Here is a 27,412-nt window from a genome sequence, read left to right on the forward strand (position 1 = left end):
AGTCAACTAAAATATAGGATATCTAACTTCTTTTAAGGTTGGGAAATTAGGTAAGAGATACAACAAATTAAGCTAAGAAGAAGCAGCAGAAAGATAACCATAACCTCAATTAAGGCTAAACAAATACAGAAGAGATAGTAATAATTTCAAATAAAGATAAGCAGTTAGGGAAAGGATAACATGGCAATAGAAAGATAACAATTCCAGTTAAGGCACATATGAATCAAATAAGCAATAAGAGTGAATCATGAAGCAATTAATTCTAATTAAGCAGGTAGAGGTGAAACTAGTAATTAAGAAGCGTAATCAAAACAAGAACAACTGCATATGCAGTTAATACAAGGGCCTAAGAACCCTAAAAGGCCAATTTTTCACAAATAAGTCCGAGTATGTACTTGTCACCTCGCCTACATGGACTACAATAAGCATAGAAGACTCAAATCCTAAGGGGTAGTTCCCCCACACAAGGTTAGGCATGATACTTGCCTCGAACCAAGCTCAATCAATCGGTAACGATGCCTTTTCCACGAATATCCGACTCCGAATGGCCCAAAACTAGCCAAAATAAATTACATACCATAAATACAACTATAAGAAACTAATCTAAATAATGAAATCAAAGCTAAAGCAAAAATTTAGAAAATCGCCCCAAAAGGTCTCCCCGGGCCTACGTCTCGAAATCGGGTAAAAGTCACAAAATACAAACACACATTCACTCATGAGTCCAACCATACAAGAATTTCTCAAATCTGACCTCAAATCGCCTTCCAAATCTTAAAAACTTAGTCTAGGAAGTTTCTACCATTTTTACCAAATTTCCAACTCAAATCCTTAATTAAAGGGTGGAATCAGCTATAGATTAATGAGATATAGCCATAAAAGTGTTAAGAATCGTTACCCACAATCTTTCTCTGAAAATCCCTCGAAATTGCGCCTCAATCCGAGCTCTCTAAGTTAAAAAATGGAGAATGAAATCAAACCCTCGCACTTAACCCTTTTCTGCCCAGCGATTTCGCACCTGCGGGCCAAGAATCGCACCTGCGGAATTCCCATCGCAGGTGTGGATTCCACTTAAAAACTCAGCGTCCGCTTCTGCGATCAAAGGGTCGCACCTGCGAACCCATGTCCGCTTCTGTGGTCTTCTTCCGCTCATGCGGGTCGTTAAGTGCTTCTGCGGGCAACGCAGATGCGGCACCTCCTTCGCACCTGAGACCCCAGGCAGCTCCTCTCCTCTCCGCTTCTGCGCTTTCCTCTCCGCACTTGCGATCCCGCACCTGCGGTCTCCCCACCGCAGGTGCGAAAACACCATAACTCAGATAGCTTCAGCAATTGCATAAGTCTAAAACTCAATCCGTTAAGCATCCGAAACACACCAGAGGCCCCGGGGACCTCAACCAAACATACCAACTAGTCCTAAATCACCATACGGACTTAGTTGAGCCCTCAAATCATATCAAACAACGCTAAAAACACGAATCATCCTCCAATTCAAACTTAATGAACTTGAAACTTCAAATTTCTAAAACCGATGCCGAAACCTATCAAACCACGTCAGATTGACCCCTAATTTTGTGCACAAATCATATTCAATATTACGGACCTACTCTAACTTCTGGAATTGGATTCCGACCCCGATATCAAAAAGTCAACTACCGGTCAAAATCTCCAAAAATCCGACTTTCGCCATTTCAAGCCTAAATGAGTTACAGACCTCCAAAATACAATCCGGACACGCCCCTAAGTCTAAAATCACCCAACGTAGCTAACAGAACCGATGAAACTCTATTCCGGAGTCATCTTCACACAGTTCCGACTACGATCAAAATCCTAAGGCTTAAGCTTCCGTTTTAGGGACTAAGTATCCCAATTCACTCCGAATCATCCGGTAACTGAACTCAACCACGCACGCAAGTCAATACACATAATATGAAGCTGCTCAGGGTCTTATGCCGCAGAATGGGACTTAAATTCTCAAAACGACCGGTCGGGTCGTTACACTTATTGTCTATATATTCATTAATGTGGTGCTTATACTTTCCTGAGTCGAGGGTCTATTGGAAACAACCTCTCTATCTTCACAAGGTAGGGTTAAGGTCTGCGTACATATTACCCTCCCCAGATCCCACAGCGTGGAATAAATTATTATACACAACCAATATTCATGATCATCTTAAGAAGCTTACACTTTTATTTTATAAATATTTTTAATTTGTTTTATACGATTTGAGATAGGATTCACGTATATCGCGCGTACTCTAATACTAGTATATATAAAATATATATACTTATTATGTATAAGATTTGTATATTATATATTAATATATAAAAATATATATTAACCCGCTATTATTATTATTATTATTATTATTATTGGGGGTCGCTATACTATGTTAGTTTTCCCAAAAGAAGTTGTACAATCAAATTGAGGCGCTTGTTCCCAAATACTCGTATGATTGTTTGGTTAGTGAATAAGAAGTTTCCTTGCTAAAGTAGCTTACATTATATTACACTTTATATGCACCAACCTCTATAACATAAGTAAGCTTTTAATTGCTTTCTTCACCAGCAATTTAGAGAAACAGGTCTACGAAAATGGGTGTAATCACGAATTGTCTTTAATAATGTCTCAATCAAATGCTAGAATCACATTCTTTCACCTTGTGTTCATCTCCTCCCCAGAGGCGGATGTAGCTCACTGGCTACGGATTCAACTGAACCCATAACTTTCGACGCGGAGTAAAAATTTGTATGTAAAAATTCATTAAAATTGCAAAAATAGTAGATATGAACCCATAACTTTAAAAATATAATGGGTTTAATGTTAAAAATCTTAAAATTGAACCCATAATTTTTAAATTCTGGATCCGCCTCTGCTCCTCCCCTATCATTGACAAATTGACTTGACTATATCTCTCAGGTAATTAGAAGTTTAGTAGTCTATGCATTGTAATATGTGACATGGACGTTAAAAAATTGCTATTTCTTGCGTATGTTTTTCGCCCATTGCAATGTGTGATATGGACGTTAAACATGCACGGTTAACTACACGTCCACTCGTTTTTAACGAATTAACGATAACAAAAAGGAAAAACATGTACTTCAACGTATTAACTACAGTAAAATTTAGCATATAGTTTCAATAAAAATGATTTAGAAAATCATTATCAAAGAACAGTTTGAATCTCCAAAGTAATAATTGGGAAAAATAAAATAGGATAGAACTATTACTAATTTATGAAAAATAGTAGCAAATGAAATAATTACATATTCTAACTTTTCAGTGTAATGGCTCCTAAAAGAGTAATTGAGAAAAAGAACACCAAGAAAGAAAGCATTTCTGCAAATGGGCTTATCGAATTGGTCTGATATCATGTGAAAAAATCTAAATATTCAACCCATAACCTTAATACAATAGGTGAAGTAGTCCATGACCGTTTGGAGATTTTTATACAACCAATGATGAATAATGATAATATTCTCTAATATATGCACAATATAATTTTTATTGAGCTGCCTTCCGCTCCAGGGACCTTGATTATACGGAGAGCTAATTCACGTGTTTCTAAGACCGAATGAAAGTTATATATGAGACTTAATTACCCTCCATGGAAACTCAATATATAGTAAGGTTATTCAAAGAGGTCAAGAATAATTTTCTTTGTCTTATGTCAATTTCAATAGTAAAGTTCAAAATATTTAGCCATACGCAATTTTCTCCAACCATGTAATATCAATTTAATGATCTTCACAAGTTCCCAACCTGCAGTTTACACGACCATCAACCTAAATTAAAATTTTTGCCATTTTTTTGCGAGCTGATTAAGTACTCTTCCCTACTTTTGAAGAAAAAGACATTTAGATATTATATGGACTAAACTTTGTTAACCTAGATTTATACTATTTTTCCTTCTAGAAGTTGTTTCCTTCAGAAAAAGGCATATGAAAAAGACTGGATTCATTCATCTCTCATCAGACCAAAGACAAATGTGAGTTATTAAAGTTTATGAATGTCAAAGCTAAGTTAGTTGAGTTTTACCTTTCAAATTCTAAATATATTAGATTCTAGAAACGTCTCATGCTTTAATTTCTCTTTTTTGACAAAATCAAATTACTAGTGAGATATGGCTTTCAGATAACGTTTTATTTAGTCTGAAAAGTTTGGTAAGTTCAATAATATAAACAAATAAGCGAATAAAAACCTGACTCTAGCTAGGCAGCTCTAATGACTCGTCTACCTTAGGCTTCCACATGTATAAGTTGGTACATGATACTATATATTTAGCCAACTTTATTAGTGCTGGTGAAATATAAACTAAAATTAGTTAGCAGTCGTTCACCAGATGAGACATTATTAATTGGGTCTGTTTTTGTTGACATTGCAATTAAATTTAAGTAATTCACGAGATCAACTAATTAAGAATAGACAGACGTAGTTTAGTACTAGCCCTAAGGTTTAATATGGGTATGAAAGTCGGAACCTTGAATTTCTTCTTAGCTTTTGTATGGGAACCATATTACTTATTTAATCGGTAAAAGATTCTTTTGATACAAATCATACAATTATAATTAGTGTAGAGTTATGAATTACCAAGCTAATCATTATTCTACTGCTATATGACGTTAGAGTAAAACTAAACTCACGTGTTGAAATTCCAACAATGGATAATTACTTTCCACGAAAAAATGACAAATAAAATAAATACAGTACTCCATATAATAAGCAAGATAAACATCAACAATAACAAACCCACTAAAATCTAACAAGTTGCTGTGTCTGAGAAGGTTAGTGTATATGCAGACTTTACTCATACCTTGTGAAGGTAGAGAGACTATTTTCGATAGACCATCGGCTCAAAGAAAGATGTAAAAGGCAACAACACAAGCGGTAACAACAACAAGGTAAGATGATGAGAGATAGCCAAAGACGAAAGAAACAACAGATAGTGATAAAATTCAGGAATAAGAAAATATGAGAATAATACTAATACTACTGATATGTAGAGACTACGTACTTACCTTCTACTCTAATTCTGGACCTCCACATCTTCCAAGATAAAAATTTAAAAAAAAATGAAAAAAGATATTACTTGGTCCTTAATTGGTGCTGAGTACCAGACAAGCTAGAATTAATAGAAATGTAGTACTACAAAACATGTAAGTGTTGGTAGGATTTCTAGAAGGAAAGTACAACACGACCTTTGTCTATTCCTTAGCCGTAACTTTGCTAGCCATTTTCTTCACAACTATTTAGTTCATTGGTTTTCCTTTGTTAACTTTTAAGTCAAATTAAAGGCATGTTATCGTTCAAATATTAAGCCAGGGTATATGCTGACAACAACCAGGTAATAAGCTAGCCCTGAATAATTACTATATGTGCAATGATTTATAAAAGTTTAGTACTAATTACTATCCACATATGTTTATTCAATTTACTGAATTTCGTATGCATTGACGTTTCCTTGTGCTATTCTTTTTGTTTATATGTTTTTAATTTACTTGAAATAATAATCATCATCTTAGATGAGGGATGAGTACACCCTCCCCCCTCTCGTCCAAGGAATTTTGAAAGTCATAATCCTCTATAATAATACTTTACTATAATGGTCAATATTTTATGTCATGTTATAATATATATTCTATATAATATCAATTTATTATAGCAATAAAAAAATATCGAAATTGTTATAGAGAAGTTTGACTGTATATGTATAAGAATATGGTAAGCTACCGACCGGCGTCTATAAGGATGATTGGGTAGCATGAACTTGGGGGAGGTCAGAGTGGAACGGAAGACACGGATATGAACGCTGGAGGACTAATTATTTAATTATCAGTCTTTAGTCTGAATATATATGATTGGTTATGACTATGATATTAGTATAAAAAATTACTTAAAAGTTTATCATAGTCGGAGCATACTAAAAAGCTTTTTAGTTTGGTATCCATAGTTTTCAAAAGGAGTTTCGTAGTAGTTAGTTGTTTGATTTAACTAATTCTTGATGCTGTCAACGCCACCTTCTGTTTAAATTTGTCATGTCTTTCGTAATAAGAAAGTTTAATTTCAACATAATTATTTCAAAAGACGTTGTTAGTATATATATCAAATACAATAATCACCTCAACTGCACACGTAGAAATATTTGAAAATCAAAAAGGTTCCACATATGATACATTGTTCCTCTATTTCTTTTTAATGTAATAGACACATTGATCGTTTAATTGATATCATTTTGTTAGCAACTATCCAATAACAAAAATCTAAATACATTCCTTAATTTGATAAATAAACAAAAATCTATATTCCTTCTCCCTTTTTTTAAGTGTAATAACTATTTGGTTAATCTATCGAGTTGGTGTAGTGTAGGAGTTCGTTTTACTCTGTAAGGAAAACGTGGTTTGGAAAATTGTAGAATATAATGTTGGAGAAGTTAATCGTAATTAGTCAAACTTGTGGTTGTTAATTGAATGAACACAAAAGGTGTGAGTTTTTTACTGTTACATATGCATCTTAATTGCCTCAATATTAAGAGAATAACTATTGCTGCTTTTAGCCCTAAAGTTCGTATTCTAGCAGTCACTGCAATAACCTGTTATTTTATATTTATTTTTTTTACTCAGCTCATTTTATTACTGTAGTATAATCATGGCGGAGCCACCTTATGCTAAGTGAGGTCACACTCATTCGTCAAAAAATTACACTGTTTAGTTAAGTTAAAAGTTTATTTTTATACGGTAGAAAATCGGCTAATCCTGGTAAGTGAGATAGCCACCTCTAATTTATTTTCACTAATTTGACTTCAACTTAAAAATTCTCAGGCTTGTCGTTAGGCTGTTCCTTGTCTCTCCCTCTACCAGAAAAATGTCAAATACTATTCAGTTAAACATTATTGTTCCCAACAAAATTTAATAGATAGAAGACCCTCTCTTAAGTACTGTCATTAACTTATAATAATTAGAGTTTCTTAATCCAGCTCAATTATCAGCTAAATTTACTTGATTATAACATAGAAATTAAGTTCTTCCAATCCCCCCCAATCCCATGTGGCGCAACAGATGCCGTAGTTTTAGCTGAAGTTTTCATCAAATTATCTTAGGCTTCACCAAGTTTTAAATTTAGGAAGTTCTGATCCCATCTTCTCTGGAAAATTCGAAAACTCTTCTTTGTGGTAATAATACCAAAATATCAAGTTGGCGCATCCGTCTTTATCTTTATTTTGATACTTATAGGCCTTTTGAATTCTCTTTTTCCCTATTTCATTAATTATGCCGTGATGTCGTCACTATTCTGTTATCGTGAACGACATCACAAGCAGCACATTGCACAAAGTATTTCACGTTCACGTGAGATTCGGGGAAGAGTAGCACCCCAAGAGCTGTCAACATTACACGAAATGCTTTGTGCGGCCCTTTTTCGGATCCTGCATGAACACGAAATACTTTATGCATCATGCTGCCCGTGATGTCATCCACGATAACATAATAGATTTAGCTTAGAGTTTACTGCATGTGTACTAACGGCGATTGGTATTCCGACAAAATTGGTAACAAACCTAATATCGCATGTTAAATTATACTAATAGTATAATCTTTTCTAGCAGATTACCTACATAATTTTTACCCACATAATTTTTCAGGTTATTAATAGTACTTAGTATATTAATTATAGTTATAAATTTAAGTGACTTTATACTGATAGTATAATTAATTCTCTTACTCTATCACTTTATGAAATTTAAACTCTAAAAAAATATATGCATCAATAATTTCTGACAATTTTAGTGAAAAGATCAACTCCTAGGATTTGAATTTTGAAAGGAGAAAGAAAAGAGATGCAGTTTCTTTTACTATAGAATTGTTTTTCTAACACGCGTGTAATTCTATGGACGTAATATGGGTGTGTCACATGAGGTAACACTCTTCAAAGTTACATTTTACCTACTTAGTTTAATTCGCATGTCGTGTCCTAATTAAGGAGCCTTCCACGTAATTTACATTTCATCTGTGTACCATCTTAAAATAGCAATATTGAATGCTTACGAATTGATTAACCAAGTATTACGAGTTACTAGTAAAAATCAAGAAAAGGAAAATGGTAGATACGTAGTGGGTATTATGTTAGGAATGTACAACGATAGTTTACCAGTAACTTTTCATAAAAACAGTACCCCTAGGGGTCGTTTGGTACGTAGGACAAGAAGATAATAATCTAGAATTAGATGCCGGATTATCTTATCCCGCGTTTAGTTGAATTTTTGAATCCGGAATTAGCAATCCCAAGATTAATTAATCGCACAAGTAGGTATTATTTTATTCCACATTGAGGGTGGGATAATAATCTCAAGAATAATTAATGGGATCCTTACACAAATAGCCGGTAATATTCATTATTTACTTTTTTAACCATATACATAAATTATAAGTTGATTATACATAATTATACATATATAATACATAAATTAAAATGACAAAGATGCCCTTCTCCTAGCTCTTCCCCCAAAATGTTTTAAACAATTCAAAATTAAAATTAAAAATAAAAGTTTATCCCAACTTATCTTGTATACATCAAATATATGTTTATATTATATCTCATATATCCCATTTTTAGTTTAATGAACCAAATTAATATCTTTCAATAAAATATATTTATTAAATAATCTTCTCATTATTTAATTTCCCTATTATAATCTTATTGTTATAATGTGGAGGTAACTTATTTCCTTACCAAACAACCCTTATAGTAATAGAGAATAGTACAATGTAGTTATGTGATTAGTATATTATTAGTCGTAGGCTATTCTTTATAGAGTTTTCTTGAACAAACCCCAACTACTTTTTTCCTCTTTCTCTCTCTCTATCTCGCTTTCGACATGGCACCAATGTGAAATTGAGAGAGAGAGACTGGCAATGCTTAACCAAAAAAACGTTGAATTCGTGTTCAGAGATCAGTTGAGAGGTGTTTGTTTTAAGAACATTTCGGAACGAAGCGTGTGATCTCAGCCTTTTTTCTCTATTTAGTAAAAATTTCAAGCTCTATTATGAGCTGATAATTTATTTTGGTTTTACTATTGTATTCAGAAAACAATGCAGCTCAAACAATTCTTAAGATCATCATCATTTGGGAGCTGCAGCTCAAAGCGATCAACATACAGTAGGAACTTCGACTTACCGGAAGATACGCCGGCGACGGAGATATTGGACACCGGGCCGGAGTATGTCGGAGGAGCAATGTTACCGATTTTCCTCAACGATTTGCGGCAAAACAGCGACCTGCAGGATTTAGTGGAAGTTACGCTAGAATTGGATGATAATTCAATTGTTTTGTGTAGCGTAGCACCAACACCAACACACAATGCAGAAGGTAATGGAAGTGAAGAAGAAGCTCCCAACGGGTTTTTAGCACGTAGTGCGTCGGCGGCGTCGAAACTTCGCCGGAAATTCTCGTGGATCCGATCGCCGTCAGTGAGGTCACGGACGTCGGCGGCGCCATCAGAAGATGATCATTTTCAGTTTCATAATCACAACAGTAATCATAACAATACAACAAACACTGCACGAGAAGAGATGAAGTCGAAATTGAAGCTTGTAAGGAGTAAATCAACGGCTCAGCGCGCGCTTGGAGGATTAAGATTCATAAGTAAAACAACAGGTGAATCTGATACGAATGTGCAATGGAAAAAAGTAGAGGCGCGGTTTGATGCTTTGGCAAAAGACGGTTTGCTCGCTAGAGAAGATTTTGGTGATTGCATTGGTACATTCAAAGTTCTCAATTCATGTAAACCATATGAAATGCTATCTTTTTATTTGCTGAAATTATGTAAATAATGCATGAAATTAGTTTTACTGAAATGAAATATTTTTATATACTGTAGATATAATTAGTGTTATAGTGAATAATTATATTGTGTGGGGATGCATGTGCAGGAATGACGGATTCGAAAGAGTTTGCAGTGGGAGTTTTTGATGCACTGGTACGGCGGCGGCGTCAAAAGACGGCGAAGATAACTAAAGCTGAGCTTCACGAATTTTGGTTGCAAATTTCTGATCAAAGTTTTGACGCTCGTCTCCAAATTTTCTTTGACATGTGGGTTCTCTTTCCTTTTCGTTTCCTTTTTACTTTTTTTGTTTTGTTTTATTTGAATTATTTCTTTCCACTTTGTTCGAAAGCATGCATTATTATCTTAACTTAACACGAAAAAGTAACCCTTTTTCTCCTATATTAAATAAGAATCTAATTTGTCTATCGGTATGTTTAAACTATCAGTCGTATATGCATTATTATCTTAACTTAACACGAAAAAGTAACCCTTTGTCTCCTATATTAAATAAGAATCTAAATTGTCTATCGGTATGTTTAAACTATCAGTCGTATAACATATTGGTTATGATTGGTCCACTTCTTCATTTTTTTTTGTTTCTCACCCGGTGTCCGGTACCCATATTGGGACCCTACTAAATCCGGATTCACGGGGAAAAAGCGTTTCCTAACAAAGATGACTCCATACCCAGGGACTCCTGATTAAGGATGAAGGAGTACTTACCACTACACCACACCCCTTGATTGGTCCACTTCTCGTATTACCTAAAGTAAATTTTATCTATGGTTTAATATTTGACCGTGCATCTGATAAGTTAGCCTGATTATAACAAAAAAGAGATTACACAATACTATAATTTACAGTTATCCATACTATATTCATAATTCAATGACCCACTTCATTCAAGAAAAAAAAACAAAGAGAAAAACCAACACAAATATCCATACTAAAACGTATAGTAGTAGTGCAGTACCATACTTGATACGTGTATGCATTTTCTGAAGATTGAATGTTGGAAAACGAAAAAAGAAACGAACTACAAAACTAATGTATAGCATAAAGAAAAAGAACCCTCAACGCTTGTGGAAGAAAGGTAACTAAAATTATGGAGTAACTATTGTTATTATTTCATTTATACTTTTTAAAATTTTTTACTTGATGATGATATTACGTGTAATTTTTGTAGGGCGGACAGAAACGGAGATGGAAAAATCACGAGAGATGAAGTCCAAGAGGTAAGATTATCATGGGTTAACTGTTGAATCAAAATTTAAAAAGGTTTAAATTTAGGTCAAACTATATTTTATTTGTCCAGCATCCATTGGGAATAGGGGCATCTTCAATAATTCGGAAATGCATTAGTTTAGTTTTAGTTATATCATACATTAATGGAGGAGTTATATTTAATGGTATTAATACTGTTTCCTACAAGGATTTCTTATCCTATTTTATATTTTGTTCTTCCAACAGCTAATAATGCTGAGTGCTTCCGCAAATAAGTTGTCGAAATTGAAGGAACGTGCAGCCGAGTATGCTTCTTTAATTATGGAGGAATTGGACCCTGATGATCTTGGTTACATTGAGGTAACAATATCTTGTTCCTCAGATTATTTACAAACAATACCAGCCGAACATTTGATCGATTCAAGAGATGTTGTAAAATAGATGTGAGCCTTCTACTTTAAATCTTTAAATCTTTAATTAGAGGTCTCGAATTCAAGGTTCGAAAATAAAAAATTCTTAAAAGGAGTCTTTCCTCTACTTAAACCATACGGGATATGAATTTAAATTAATCTAGTCATTAAACTTTGAATACCAAATAATTAAAAAATATATATTTTATCTATCCTAAGTATCTATTAGCTGTGTTGTCCCAATCATGACTAGTACATACTCGGACCCATGATCTTCCACTTTTTTCCTTTTTTTTAGGGGTTAGTCTTTGGCACGACCTTCTTTTAGACGGCCAAGTATAAGTCAAAACATAGGGAATCCTTACTGTGTTTGGACTTTGGGGACCACTAGAACTTCTTTGAGAAAAGAAAAAGATTGGATTTAGAAATCCTGGTTTCTAACTTTTTAACCAAAGGAATCAGAGCTCTAACTTTCAATGCTTAACAATCATTGAAAGTTAGTGCAGCTGGTTTCCACTAATTCTGTTTTGTGTAAGCTTAAGGTTATCTGACTACAATGTTATAATAGGTACATGAATTATATAAATCTATACGATTATTGAGTGAAAGAGATCACTTAACACTCTCGTTAAAAATCATTGTCAAAATTTAAAAGAAAGTGTGCCAAAAATCTTCCTATATTCTATTATTTTTTTAAAAAAACATTTCTATATTTAAAAAATTTTAACTTTAAAACTTCTCATTCTATCCTTAGTGATATTTTTATAGCCATTAAAGTATCATGACATGTTTAAAACTGCAAGTTCTAAGAGTATTCCCTTTCCTTTCAGTTATGGCAATTGGAAACACTTCTTTTGCAAAGGGACAATTACATGAATTACAGCAGACCGTTAAGCACAACAAGCGTCGGATGGAGTCAGAATTTAGGAACTCGTAGCAAGACCAGGAACTTAGTAAAGAGAGCAAGTTATGGACTCAAATGCCTTGTATTAGATAACTGGCAAAGGGGCTGGATTCTGTTGCTATGGGTGATGATTATGGCTGGACTTTTCACCTGGAAATTCTTGCAGTATAGGCGAAGAGCTGCATTTCAAGTTATGGGTTACTGCTTGACAACTGCTAAAGGGGCTGCAGAGACTCTCAAACTCAACATGGCACTTGTCCTTCTACCAGTTTGTCGAAACATTTTAACATGGCTACGGTCTACTAGGGCCAAGCTCCTTGTTCCTTTTGATGATAATATCAATTTTCACAAGGTAAACTACAACAACAAGAGAACATACTGTGCACCTGACAATTTCTCGATCTTAACAGTGTTGTTTCAATTGGCAGATTATTGCATATGCCATTGCAATTGGAATCTTGCTTCACGCGGGAAACCATTTAGCGTGTGATTTTCCTCGTCTGATTAACTCATCTCCTGAGAAATTTGCACTAATAGCTTCTGATTTTGACAACGTGAAGCCCACTTTCAAAAGCCTCTTGACCGGTATTGAAGGTATTACTGGCATTGCTATGGTGATTTTGATGGCGATTGTCTTCACACTAGCAACACGAGGCTTCAGGAGAAATGTATTGAAGCTGCCACCTCCTTTCAATCGATTAACAGGGTTCAACGCATTTTGGTATTCTCATCACCTTCTAGCAGTGGTCTATGTACTCCTAATAGTACATGGAACGTTCCTGTTCTTGGTTCACCAATGGTGGCAGAAAACAGTAAGGACATAGAACACCAAGTTGCTTTATAAAATCTAAAGATTGATATGCTGACAATATGTTTCCCATTTTGCAGACATGGATGTACATCTCCATGCCGTTGCTCCTCTATATAGCCGAGAGGAGTTTGAGAACATGCAGATCAGAACACTACACAGCAAAGATTTTGAAGGTGACTGGCTTTATCAAAGTTGTTTTTCCATCTATACAGAAATTACGCAAGAAGACTCCTTTCTGCATACAAATAAGCTTCAACTAAAACCTGCTATTCGCCTCCCTGTCTACAACCCCTCACCAATTCACCTCTCTCCAACGGTGTCAACACAGCTTAATACCTCTTTAAAAAGTTAAAAAAATAAAAAGGAAACATGCTCTAAGGTTCACAAATATAGAGCAGATGAAACGATCCAAACACCACAGCAAAACCATATATTCAATCAGCTACTTCATAAAGCAACAGAGTTTCTCTTATCCCATGCCATACTGTCCAGTGTGTACATCATAAACATGACCATCAAGCACCATCAGAAATCAATCCAAAACTCACACATTCCAACCACCAGCACCACAACATTTTTCACAATCGTCTATTGAGGAACTAAGATCACTGAGTAAATTTACAATTAAGCAAACTCAAAGTCAAGAGAGATACTCAACATATATAAAATCATTGAGTTACGGTAGGCTTTTTGTATTTAATTTGCAGTTCTGTATTCCTAGAGATAATACAAGCATCTGGTTCCTAATGACATGCACCCCCCAAGACAGTAGTAAAGGGGGGAAAAAACGACTGAGATAAGAAGACGTGGGTGAAGGAAAAAAAAAACAAGACAGGAGATCAATGAAGATGGTTTTCCTTTTTTTTTTTTTGAGTAAGCAATGAAAATTGTTTTTCTTTTGGTCTTTACAGGTTTCTGTACTTCCAGGAGATGTCTTTAGCCTTACCATGTCAAAGCCAAATGGTTTCAAATACAAGAGTGGGCAATACATATTCCTGCAGTGCCCAACAATCTCCTCATTTGAATGGTAAGTGTGGTGTTTCTGCATTTAAGTTAATCATGCCTCCACCAACAGGCATTTAACATAATGATGTTTCTCCAGGCATCCATTTTCTATAACATCAGCACCAGGAGATGACTACCTCAGTGTTCACATCCGCATTGTAGGAGATTGGACGAACGAACTTAAGCGGGTTCTCACAGAGGATGATAGTTCAGCATGTGAAATCGGGCGGGCTAAGTTTAAAGAACGTGGGAATGTTGATCAAAGAGGGTAAAACTCCTCTATTTGATTTTTGACCTGTCAAACATTATAATCGAGATTTCCTTATTAAGAAGTCTAAAGGGCTTGTAATGACGCAGTTTACCTCGATTGCTTGTTGATGGACCATATGGCGCCGCAGCACAGGACTATCAAAATTATGATGTCTTACTCCTTGTGGGACTTGGTATTGGCGCTACCCCTTTTATAAGTATCCTAAAGGATCTATTGAACAATTCAAGATCAGAAGAACAACTGGTACAAATTTTACTTCCAAGTTAATTTAGAACTAACCAAGTAGAATGTTAAGGGTCCAACTTACAGTCTCTCTGTCCATGATGCTACCTTAGGATTCGAATACTGAGACCAGCGCATCAGATGACAGCTGGACAAGTTATGCCTCTTCAAGCGCGGCATCAAGTGGAAAAAAGAAATCAATAAGGACAAAAAGTGCACATTTTTATTGGGTTACCAGAGAACCTGGATCCTTTGAGTGGTTTAAAGGGGTGATGAATGAAGTGGCCGAAATGGATCACAAAGTAATGTACACAGATTTGTTACAGGATATCTCAATTCCCCTCCCTCCCCCCCCCCCCCCCAAAAAAAAAAAAAAACCATTTATCCTCCTTTCTGGGATTCTGCTATGATCCATAACTAATTGGCTCAGCTATATCTTTTCTGATGATTTCAATGAAACAGGGTCTGATAGAGATGCACAATTATCTGACGAGTGTGTATGAAGAGGGCGATGCCAGGTCAACTCTCATCACTATGGTCCAGGCGCTCAACCATGCAAAACATGGTGTTGACATCCTGTCTGGCACTCGGGTATGATCCATCACCACTCTCAACCAAACCCTATAAAAGAGAAATGGAAAAGAAACATATAAGAAAGAACAGTTTTCAGCTTAGCTCAATGAGTGCCATGTACTAGATAGAGAAATTCTATTACTCGAAAGCTGCTAAATTTCATGAGAAGTCTTCAACCACAACACGGAATAGAGAAACAAACTTGAGGTGAATCGTTCTCCAGCTAGTACTAATTAAACTAATTCTACTGCAGGTAAGGACTCATTTTGCAAGGCCCAAATGGAAAGAAGTATTCAGCAAAATAGCTTCAAAACATCCATACTCCACAGTAGGTAAAGAATTTCTACAACCTAAACTTTGATAAACTGTAAGCATATGTGGTTCCAAGAAGTGTTGTGTTACCTGAACCTATTTGTTCACCTCTAGAGCTAAAGGACACTTCACCAATATGTCCAAACCTCCTGCCCATGGAAATTATCACATAATAGAGGCGAAGAAAGAAACTTTATATATAAAATAGAACATGAAACTTGAAGCGGAACTTTAGAGACAGAAAATATAGCTCACAATAAGGACCAGTATGTCACTATAAATCCTAACTTTATCTTTTGAAGGAATCTAAAAAGGTAGTAACAGATGAGATGAAAAATGTGTTCTTTAAACTTTAAAAAAAAACTCATACAGTTGGATCAAGCTGATTAGAGAAACTATGTTAGTTTCTTCGTGACCATTTAGAAGAAAGAAGTAACCAACGGTGCGTTTCCGTGATAACATTTTTGTATTTTAGAGGGGAAGGGAAAAAGAGCTAAAAAGAAAGGAAGAGTTTTAATCAATCAAGCTAGATTTGTTAATAACACAGTTACACATGATTCACAGGAGTCTTCTATTGCGGGTTGCCTGCCTTGGCAAAGGAATTGAAGAAGCTATCACAAGAATTGACTTACAAGACATCCACAAGATTTGACTTCCACAAGGAGTACTTTTGAAATAGCAAATTTCGCAAACAAGCGACACGGTATACTTTTTTTCTTTTTATTTTTTGTAATTGTCCATAGATTAAGAGGAATGCATGTACCAATACACATTGATTCAGAGAAATGTAAATGCATATATATCATACAAGTTACAATAGAGAAAGAAATCAAAAGAGTAGAGTTCTATCTATTGGAAAATGTAAATATTTGTGCTTTTGGGATCTCCACATAAAGATGTTCCTACTGATACGAGAAAGCAATCATGTTTGTCGTTACAGTGTCAAATACATAGGAACAATATTGTCCCACTACTATGCACCTATGTGCAGTGTGTGAAGAAGGGTATATGACATCCTCAGTGCATGTGTGAATATCACTAAGCAGCAAGTGTGAGGATGAAAAGGATAATTAATGAAAAGAGCGCAAGAGAAGGAAGTAAATATGGAACCGGAAAAAAAAAGGTGTGATGCTGCTTTATGAGGGGTGAGTACATGAAAAATCAAGCTACTACAAGGCAGTTACATCTATCAAGTGTCCTAACCAGCGATAGAAAGGATTATTTTCTTACTCCAAGATAAATAAATTGTCTCGTGTATTTGTTTCTAAATTTTGTTACATTTTCTTATTTTGTCAATAAGGTCCATTGACATATCAGAAATTACAGAGTGGATGAGAGCTGTCAATAAAGAATACCGAAGAAAGTTGATATATATTTTTGCATCAAACACAGGGAAACAGTGAATATAAATACATTTCAGCACTTATGCAGCAAAGAATCATGAAAGACTTCTCTATATCATGGGAAATAACAGTACAATGGGTTACCTACATGGAAAATGCAATTACAATAAGAAACTGTAAATATCCAAAACTTGTTAGTCTTTCAATCCCTTGAGAAGTTTGGAAGCCCATCGGCGTACACGACGCTTCAGTGTATAACCTACAACTACTCCAGCAACAAAGCAAATGGCACAGAGCTTTGAACAAGTCCATAGTGATACTGCTTGCCTGCAATCAAAGATATACAGCTTTACCATAAGAGCAGCACCCATTTCCATTTGTTACATTCCTTGCAATAAGGTGTTAAATCCTCATCAAAGATACGAGATTAACATCACGCGAAACAAGGTCAAATTGTAACAAATAAAATAAAACAAAATAAGCCAATATCAAGAACAAACTGAGCAAGCTCGTTCGGATAACACAGTTATAAAAGAACGAACTGCGCAAGCGGGCTCAGACACTACAGTTATAAAAAAACATATATGTATATAAAAGAGCAAACTGAGAAAATTAATACATGGGAGACCGAGTAAGCAAGAGTTGTGATTGATCAGCGGACGAAACAGAAACAGAGCCTGAAGATTTTACGGTAGGCTTTTGAAGAGCAGCAGAAATGGAACTTAAGCTGCTATTTGGATCCTGAGACATCGCGCTACGATAAGCCTTTTGTAACCCCTCCATAGTATCAGAGGCAAATTCACGAAATTGGGTACCCATTATCAATTCAATCTCCAATAATTTAAGTTTGCTCTTCTACTACTAGGGTTTTTAGGAGCTTGGACCGGAATGGGTCTTTCATTTGCAAACAAGTTATATTAATATATTAATAAAAGAGCCAAATATACATATCTTACTTTAATATATTGTCCACGTCTATCCTCCGTTATACTATCGGAACATATCTATGTTTACCGTTAGCCAAACCTTTTAAAAATACCCTTCACCTAACGAAAAGCCACCAAATTAATAAAATAATAATTTAAAAAAAATCATTAACCCATAATCTGTTAAACCCATCATTTAAAAATTTAAAACCTAAATTTGTGAGACTTCTTAATACATTTTATTTATTTAGAGAGAGACGAGAATGATGGTGGAAGTAGAATTAGTAAGAACTTATATTTTTGGTTACTAGTTGTTCGTGGTGGCATTAGGATGTCATGTTATCACTTTCGATTATTTTTTTTGTGTGAATATAACATGGCATCCCTTTGTCTAATGTAATGCACACTTGACAGTTGGTTTGTATGTTGGTAACAACTGATATATACTTTAGTAATACTTGTATTTGGTTAATACATGAAGTTAGTGTACTTAGGTTGTTAAGTTGCTTTCCAACTTATTGGCGTACTTTCTTTCATTCTTGATGAATTTATTAGACGGTAGTTTGATATTAAATTGAATCTCCTCTAATTATTTTCTAGGTTGGAATCTAACGTTGGTTCTTAAGGCGTGATTTGGCGATAATTATTTGTTGCCCAAATGCTTAAAGCATAATAAGAAAATTATGGTACGTGAATACTCATCAACAAAGGCTCACTGCCGGAGGAAGAAATACTTCGGTAGTTGCCTTAAGACTTCAGAAGTATTAACCTAATAAGATGCTATAAACATTCAAATCATAATGGAAAGAAAATCATGATGAATACTCGATACAGTTTGACACGGTGAAAAAAACAAAGAGACAAGCTAGAAGAAATTTTTTTTTGGAAAAGTTAGAATATAATAAATATACAATAAGGATATTAAAAGAATCGGGACTCAATATATAAATGAATATATAGTTGTCGGTATTTTTATGTCTTTCAATTCTTGAGTTCAACAGGTAACTACGAAACAGATGACTAATATGTGAGGAAGAAGTATAGTAAATGAAAGGGGTTTAACGGGTTATTAATGGGTTTTAAAAAAAAATACTTTTTTTAATTTGGTGGCTTTCCGTTAGGTGAAGGGTATTTTTAAAAAGTTTGGCTAACGATAAGGGTAGATATGTCCCGATAGTATAATGGAGGATAGATGTGAACAATATACCAAAGTAGATGGGCATATTTGACCCTTTTCCCTAAAAAGTATAGTGGATTATAATATGAGAATTAAAAAGTCTGTTTTGTCAAAGATTTTGCAAGTTCAAAATACTTTTTTTCAGCAAAATGTATTTATGAGCAGCAATATAAGCAGTTATGTGTAGTAAAAAAAAGGTTAACAAATTTCTAATTATGGATTAGAAATACCTTTGTAACAACTAAATTTCGTTCCTGAAAAATAATAATCAAGACAAGAAATATAGCGACAAATATTATATTCAATTTCAAGTGATGGGGTTATAATCTCTAGAATATGTCGAATCTAAAAAGACGTGGTCCTCTGATTCTTCTCCTCACGAATGATGGTTCAAGAGCTTGAGAGTTTGATCTTGAACTTGACGGATTTCAAATTTGCGGTGCGTCACGAACAACTTGAAGCTCGTCACGAACCAGGATTTGTTATTGGGTTATCACGAACGGAAGATTTGAAGCCGCCCGCTTATGATTTGAGTTCGCCTTTGGAATTTGACCATAGATGATGATTGCAGATATGGATGGAGACCTTGATGCTATTCTTCACTTTAGCCTTTCCTTCTGCTTACTTGCTTGTGTCTTAGCTTTCTCCTTTGACCCCTTATATAGGTGTGGGGTGGAGTAGTCTCCAAGAAAATCCAAGTGGATCATTGGGCTTGAGACTTATGGGCCGACCTATTTGATAGAAGACCAATTGACGGGCTAGCCCAATAATACATTGGACTTTTATTTAAATCAATTCATTTTAGATTTAAATAATCGACCCGATTATACTAGCCCATAGTATCATTTGGACTAATATGTATTTAATACATGATGAAATCCAAATTACTTGTGGATTTAAATTTAATAAAATTTTGTTTATCTACAAATGCCCCCTGCTTCAAGGCTTGTCGAGATTTAGGCTTGCCGAAATGAATGGCGAGACTTGAAGTACCGGTGATGATTGTTGATACCCAATTTTCCCCTCATATTTTCTAAAAATGCATATATACTTTCAAAATGGCACATTTGCATCATCATTTATTTTATAAACCTATACAAGTATTTTCTATAACTTTTCATAATTTTTAAAGCTCTAAATCAATTTCGTTCTACATTTATATTATATAAATATCAACTAATTATCCTTTAAATTATTTTGTGATGACTTAATCATCCAAACTTATTATTTACACCAACATATATGTTTTATAATATTTTACTTCATTTTTTCAATAATTGCATTTGCATTTTTAGGCTAATTGCATATTTTTGTAATAATAGCCTATATTCATGTAATTATATTATTTGTGCCAAAATAGCTTTTTATATTTTTATAATATTAAGTTATTATTTTCAATCATTTTAGTGCACAAATAATATTTTTTGTTATTTATTAATTATTTTTATAAATTATGTTTGATAATTTTTGGGTATTTAAACAACAGCCCAATTTTTAAACCAATTTCGGACCAAATGAATGGCCCAAACACTCAAATATCTAGCCCAATTATCCCAACCCAAAGCCAAACGACCCATGTCTAATACCCGATCGCGGCCCGCTTCTAAACGACCCGCCCGTCCAATTTTTTTATCTCAGCCGTTGATCTCTCAAGATCAACGGCCATCGTCCACTCCCCCCTCTTAAATTAACCTAACCCAGAACCCTACCCATTTCCCCTTAATCCGCCGCCCTAAATGCTCAACTCTCATATTCTCTCTTCTAGAGAACCCTAGCCGCCTCCCCTTAATCCCCTCTCCTAATCCCACTGATAATGGGATTCGACTACCATTCTCTTGCCATATTCGAATCATTTTGGTACTTGTTGTCCGTTTGTGTTATTACCTAGGTGCTTGCCTAAACATGGCAAGCAATATCTTCTGAAATCAAACCAAAAGTGGTTCGAATCTTTGATTTTGAGCACTATTTCGTCTATATACGTTCAATACCATACTGTGTGAGTTCGATTTTGTTTGGATTCTGCTGATTTACACTTTCCCTAAAAAAATTAGTGTTTACAGATTTTCTCTCTTAAATTGATTTCAAATCGATTTGCATGTTTCTTTTCCTTGTTTGTTGCTTAACTTATTTTGTTTCCTTATATGTTTGCTCGATTTTGACTGCTATATAAATGCCTCCCCCATTCCCTTTTGGACGGATTGGAATCAAAAAATTTCCACTAAAAAGCTAAAGATTTTCACTCTGTTGTTCGCTTATTCTTTTGTTCTACTTTGGCTCTTGGCCGGCTGAAAGCCAAGGCCACCGGAATTCCTATTTCTCTCGACCTTCCTTGGGTGTGAGCATTGCCCTGAGTTCCTTGAAGCCCTTGGGAACTTGACGCATCTAATGTCCTGGGTTATACTGCTTTGTTGATGTTCAAAATGATTCTATTCTTTTCTTGTTTGTCTACTTGTCAATCAGTAACTGGTGAGTTCTTTAGCCTTTGCAATGTTCATTCTCTTATATTCCTGATTAGCATATTCATGCCCTAGAAATTGCATAACCTAATGTGTTTTTAGACTATCTCTATATGTAACTCTACTTATGATATGAACCTCTCTAGCATTTGCTCATGCCTAAATTATCAGTTCTAAACTGTATTTGTGTTTAACTTGAGCAATTTAGACTGTTTGAAGTTCGTTTAGCTTAATGTATTGGTACTTTGAGTGTTTACATTGGTTATATGATGTCAGTTTGTTTCCTGCCTTGTCCTGGATTTCTATAGTGATTGATTTGTATCTGTGATATGCCCCAATCCATGCTAAGACCCTCATTCTAGCTATGATTTGTTCCTATGATCATTTTATTCACTTAGTATGTCCTTACCGTGCCTAACTCTGTACTCCCTAGCAACTAGTTGGAACCTTTTCGAATAGCTTCTTAACTTGCGTTCCCTATAACATTTGATTCTGTTATCCTTATTGGTGTGAGTTGCACTGTTCAACCCCTGGTGCTTAGCATAATTTGACCCTTAGGCTTGAACCTGTTAAGTTGATGTTCTGTTGTTTGTCCTATTTGGCATAATGCCTTGCTTATTAATTTCGTAATCCCAGAAACCATAATCCCCCTTGCTTTCTTACAAATGTTCCTTGCCTCAATGTGCTAAGTGTGGACTTATAATATTAACCTGTCTCTTGAGTTTGTTTACCCTCTGTGTTGATATGTTCATTGTGTGATCACTCTTGCAATGCCTGTTCCTAAAATGCAAATGCACTTCTTCAAACTCTGCTATTTGACTACTATTTTTGTTCTCATTGGTTGTTTACCCTATTCTAAACCTATAATTCTTGGGCGGCTGAAAGCCAAGGCCACTAAAGCTTTCTCTATTAACCTCCCTAGTGTGAGCACTGCTCGGGGTCCTTTTTGAGACCCTTGTGAACTCTGACACACTAGCGCCTGAGGTTCTTTGGCCATTTTCCTTACTACTCAGTTATGTCCTTCTTTCTGCCTGTTGAATGTGCAAATTGACTTGTGTAAGTGATTGTTTCTTGGATCCTATGATCAAACCATGGCTGTTGGGTTTGGTTCGAGTTTTCCTATGGTTTTTGGGCTATGCTGAGATATGTGTGGAGAAAGAGCTTAGTTGAAGGCTTGTCAGTGCTAGGTATCTTTTGGGCCTGTCTTGGGCCTACTGTTATTGCTTGTACTACTTTGTAATTTATTCATTATTGGGCCTGTAATAATTCTATAATAACAATTGGGGTGATAGTGAAATTGAGAAATGGGTATCTCTTAATATTTGCATGAAAAAGGGTAGAAAGCATGTTTATAGGATTTGTGTGATCTATTTGCTATCCGACTTGTTATATGTGAATCTCTTTGGGCACTATTAGAAATCATGTCATTAGGGGATCACACACTCACATAATTAGTATGTTTTCAATGCATGAGTATTCTATCTATTCTTGTGTCTACTGCTATATGTTGCTAGACAGCATGCCTATAGGAAATAATTGCTAATGACTGCTCCTTAATCTGCCCAGTAGATATCATGCCCATAGGATTTTAACTAATTAATTCGCTATTGCAATCTCATCGTCCATCTAGAAAGCATGCCTATAGGAGCTAATTGTATGAGAATCAGTTCCAATCACCAAGCTTTAGAAATCATGCCTATAGGACATCAATACTCGCTTTTCAAACACTGTTTTATTGTTTATCCACGCGATTATTAGGAAGCATAATAATTTTGAGCATTTCTAATAAGTTCCGTTGTTCCTTATTGTATAAATCACTTAGAAATCATGCCTATAGATGTGTCAACTGATAATCTGTAATAAGCCACTTAGCAGCATCTAGCATTTACCAATTGGTATTTTGGAAATCATTAAGTCTAAAAATGGCTTGCGCATCTGAATCAGATCATCTAGAAACCATGCCTATAGAGTTTAACAACTGCAATCCCTTCAATCTGAAAACTGCCTAGTATGTGAAATCTGTTTGCGTGCATTTGTTTGCCTAATTGCGGAGGCTAATGTGTGCCTTTAATTGGATCTAATTGCAGTCCTATTTGTTTTGAATTATCGCCTAGTTTTAACATCTTTGAGAAGCCTAAGTCAAATCTAGAACCACCCAAAAATAGAGGTCCAAATGCCTCATAGACCATAGGCATGGGACGGGTAGTGCACGTATAAGGCACGATTTAGAATCAACTAGTGCGCTTTAGATAATAACTTAAAGATGGTAATCGGGTAGCAGAAGATGATAGTCTGTACCCGCTGAATAATACGAGTAACACCCCATCTTGAGGGAGTTACGAAGTATTATTTATGTTGCACGGGGTGATCCTTTAGGCTAAAAAACTTAGGAGCCCCCATTTTATCCTTGAATCAAGTATTTGTATTTACTCAAAGTCTTTGATAATCAAACTTCCCAAACTTCTTGTTTTCTCTGTCTTTGTTTATCTGACTAATTCATATAATTCAAGTTCGGCCGGGACCCACAGTTGTGGACCTCGAAGAGTGCCTAACACCTTCTCTTCGAGGTAATTTCGAGCCTTTACCCGATCTTTGGTGATGCAAACTGGTCAAACCCGAGTCATATGCAAATAGGTGCCCTAACGCACCTTAAAAATCATTAGGTGGCGACTCACCTCTTTTAATACCTCCTTTTAAAAAGTTGTCACATGTCGAGGCCCGATTTCGCGAGAAAACTAGGAGCGACAGCATGGCGACTCTTCTGGGGATATTTAGGCTCTTACCATAGCAAACTTGGTTTATATGAATTAGTCTTCTCTGATAAATGTGTTTCTTTGTTCTTTTATTATTTTGCTGCTACATGAATATCCCGCTCCTGTTTTCCTTTTTATTACTACATGCACACCCTTTCCCTTATTCTCCCTCGATTTGAATTCGTATTAATATGTAAATCCCTTCCCTTATTTTCCCTTCTTCGCTCAAATTGGCTCTAGCATGCGTGTTCCTTTTTTAGTCGTACTTATTTTCTCCAAGTCGCCTTCTAAATTACTACACCATGTTTCTCCCCACCTTTACTCCCTCGCTTACTTTTTACGATTTCCACATTGCACGAACTAACTTTTTCTTGTTTTCCTTTCTTTTCATGTCTTTTACGTTTCATTTTAATACTGCATTTACTGTTTTCATCATGCAAAATATTTGACAATGTGTTGTTTATCTTTGCATGAAGCATGCTCCACATCATATTCTACTCGTTCCCAATTAATACCATAGCGGCGCTTGATGAGTGTCCGCGCTCTTCTAAAATCATCCTTTAAATTTGGAAAGGCTTATTTGCGGTAAAATTAGTCAATCAGCGGTGCAGTCGACGGTTTCGTGCCTTTCCCTCTCAAGTTGTCCACTTAAGGGTACCAGTCTAGACTCTTCTAGAAACCCCACTCTAATATTAACTGTGCATGCATCATGTCAAAACCTAGTATGGGTTAGAACGCTGTCCGCGTGATAACCCGCTGAGGCAAGTCTTTTCCAAAGTCCGTCGGGATTTTCGTAATCCCAACGGATACCATCATGATATGTGCATTATTTGGAGAAAACATGCCCGTATACCGATCATTAATGTGTAAATAGTCAAATCCGGAGGGGGAAAGGACTAACTTTATTTGTTTTGCAGAAATAAGGTACGAAGTCCCCAGGTTCAGCATGGTTCAAAATATCCCACCTTTGCTGCTGGATTGGTGGAAAAACCTCTCACCAAGTGACAAAAACCATGTAAAAAGAGTCCTCGAGAATTTACCCTCTTTATTAGACATTCAGCCAAACAATGCATTAATTGAGGCTGCCACCATGTTTTGGATGAGAAGAGAGTCGTCTTCCGTTTTGGCGACATAGAAATGACTCCTCGTTTAGAGAAAATAGGAGGTTTTGCTGGACTCCCATGGGATAGCCTTGGTTTGTTGGTACCGGAAAACCGTACTTCCCGGGGTTTATTGAAAATGATGGGTTTCAAGAAAAATGATGAGTTACTCTGTCTGAAGAAGTCTTATATACCATTTGAGTTCCTTTATGAGCATTATGGGCACAACAAGTCATATCGCCTTTACCATGATTAACTTGCCATTACTTCTTTGGTTTGGACATACCGTTGGGTTTTCGTATTCATTGTCTGTTTCTGGGAATGCTGATATTTCCGATGAAGGGAGAAAGGATCCACACTCGCCTAGCTATGGTCGCTAGGACTTTAATGGAGGGAATTGAGAGGCAAACTTACACCATTGTCCCTATTATTTTGGCGGAGATGTACGGGGCTTTAGACCGTTGCAAAAAAGGGTATGGGCACTTCTAGGGTTGCAATCTGTTACTGCAGGTATGGTTGTTAGAACACTTTCAGAGAGGTGAATACCGTCAAGAACTTCCGAGACGACCATGGAAGGACCACATAGCCTATCATCATCCGAAGAGAATGACTTTTATCCCAAACAGGTTTGCGCAACCAGGAAATGTTGTGAGCTGGGTACGTTTCTTCAGCAATTTGACTGATGAAATAGTGCATTGGATGTTCGAATAGTTCCCTTGCAGTGAGTTCATCATTAGGTCAAGAGAGACTCCTCATCTAGTGCTAATCGGGTTGAGAGGAATCTATCCTTATGCTCCTATAAGGGTTATGAGGCAAGCTGGGAGAAAGCAGGTTATACCTAGGGTTTCCAACATGGTCCAGTACAAAGTAGATCTCAAGGGGAACACCATTCCATTCAAGTTCGAGGCACAACATATGTGGCATCAAAAGATCATTCTGGAGAAAGATACCATCAAGCCAGATTGGTATCACGCCGGCCATGTGTACTTCTATCCATCATGGTTGGTAGATGATATAGCGGGAGATGTCAAGCCAGGGATTAATCTGAAGAATAGGGTTATAGACGACGCTGCTGAAGCAAAAATCAAATACAGGATGTTGCGCAAAAGGGTTTTCGAGTCTGAAGCCAAGCATTTGGAACAACATAAAGTGGACATGGAAGCAATCAATGATTGGAAAGGAATCGCTACTAAATCAATAGAGAGGTTAGAATATTTGGAGCAGGGATTGATGGAGCTTGAGGGAAAGATGAGGAAAAAGATCTTAGACTGTCATAATACAGAGGGCAACGAAGAAGGGCATCTAGCAAGGGCTTATCTGCTGTTGGACATGCGCAACCTGGGGAACCTGATTGATGGAGCTAAGAAGGCCAAGCATGGAGAAGGTCCCTCTGGGACCAAATAGATTAGGAATAATATTTTATTTACTTTCTAGACTCGTTTTAGACTTTGATTGTAATAAGGCAAATGCCAATTATTGTCGTTTTAGTAGAGATTTGGTTCATTTATCACATTAATGAAATGACACAATTATTGGCATCAATTTTCTCCAAACCTATATGTCTCTTAGGCCTACCTCGGGCACAATGAGGTCCCCAAAATTAGGACACGAATTTATAATACTGCAAATATCCTCTTAATAACCCTTACTGACTTGGTTACCTTTTTTGTTTTTCTTTTCTTTTGTTTATTCCCATTCCCCAAAGGTTGGTTCGTGCATACTGGCATCATTCGCATATCATACTAGATCCAGAGGTCCTCCACCTCCTCCTCCACCAAGTGATCCTAAAGGCAAAAGCAAAGGGAAAGAAAAAATGGACGATTTAAGCGGTATCAGAAAGGACAATGCAGAGCACGTTGAAACCTCGGACGACCGGAATAATCCAGCACATAACGAATTGGTCCTACGTCTGGAACAGAAAATATTGGAGCTACAAGGGGAACTTGAGAAGGTCCGGAACTTGGCAAACCTTTCCCTCACCCTAAACGTCCCCGACCTTAACCAACAAAACACAAACGCCCAAAACCCGGTACCTCCCCAAAACACACAAAATCCGCCAAATCCTCCCGTACCACATCAATACGCCACACCTCCTCAGAACCACAACCTC

At 36.0% G+C, this 27,412-nt stretch overlaps 1 protein-coding gene and 1 long non-coding RNA gene across 3 annotated transcripts; one reads left to right on the plus strand and one right to left on the minus strand.

Annotated features, from left to right (window-relative positions):
* Positions 1-5,255: 5,255 nt before the first annotated feature.
* On the plus strand, positions 5,256-16,867 carry LOC107777136 (respiratory burst oxidase homolog protein E). 2 transcript variants are annotated; one of them, XM_075238929.1, is made up of 15 exons: positions 5,256-5,342; positions 9,076-9,748; positions 9,922-10,081; positions 11,002-11,050; positions 11,286-11,399; positions 12,280-12,705; positions 12,782-13,165; positions 13,242-13,337; positions 14,076-14,191; positions 14,267-14,437; positions 14,527-14,683; positions 14,776-14,964; positions 15,125-15,253; positions 15,489-15,567; positions 16,112-16,399. In XM_075238929.1, the coding sequence occupies exons 2-15, from the start codon at positions 9,082-9,084 to the stop codon at positions 16,219-16,221; spliced, it is 2,847 nt and encodes a 948-aa protein (XP_075095030.1). In that variant the 5' UTR covers positions 5,256-5,342; positions 9,076-9,081; the 3' UTR covers positions 16,222-16,399. The 2 variants fall into 2 exon arrangements, with proteins under 2 accessions (XP_075095030.1, XP_075095032.1); XM_075238931.1 differs by lacking the exon at positions 5,256-5,342 and adding an exon at positions 16,488-16,867 and having other exon boundaries at positions 8,806-9,748; positions 16,112-16,250.
* Positions 15,146-17,790, minus strand: LOC107777134 (uncharacterized). Its single transcript, XR_012703110.1, has 3 exons — positions 17,510-17,790; positions 15,638-17,217; positions 15,146-15,283 (listed from the first exon to the last, which is right to left on the minus strand). It is a non-coding gene; the product is annotated as an uncharacterized LOC107777134 (long non-coding RNA).
* Between the last annotated feature and the right edge of the window lie 9,622 nt (positions 17,791-27,412).

Source organism: Nicotiana tabacum, chromosome 2 (genome assembly GCF_000715075.1).
Source record: "Nicotiana tabacum cultivar K326 chromosome 2, ASM71507v2, whole genome shotgun sequence".
NCBI lineage: Eukaryota > Viridiplantae > Streptophyta > Magnoliopsida > Solanales > Solanaceae > Nicotiana > Nicotiana tabacum.

What these genes read in the sequence shown, in the direction of transcription:
- LOC107777136 (XM_075238929.1), top strand. Translation starts at nt 9,082, where the DNA reads ATGCAGCTCAAACAATTCTTAAGATCATCATCATTTGGGAGCTGCAGC. An exon ending in CGAGAGATGAAGTCCAAGAG is followed by an intron (nt 11,051 to 11,285) that starts GTAAGATTATCA and finishes TTCTTCCAACAG; the next exon opens with CTAATAATGCTGAGTGCTTC. An exon ending in ACACAGCAAAGATTTTGAAG is followed by an intron (nt 13,338 to 14,075) that starts GTGACTGGCTTT and finishes TGGTCTTTACAG; the next exon opens with GTTTCTGTACTTCCAGGAGA.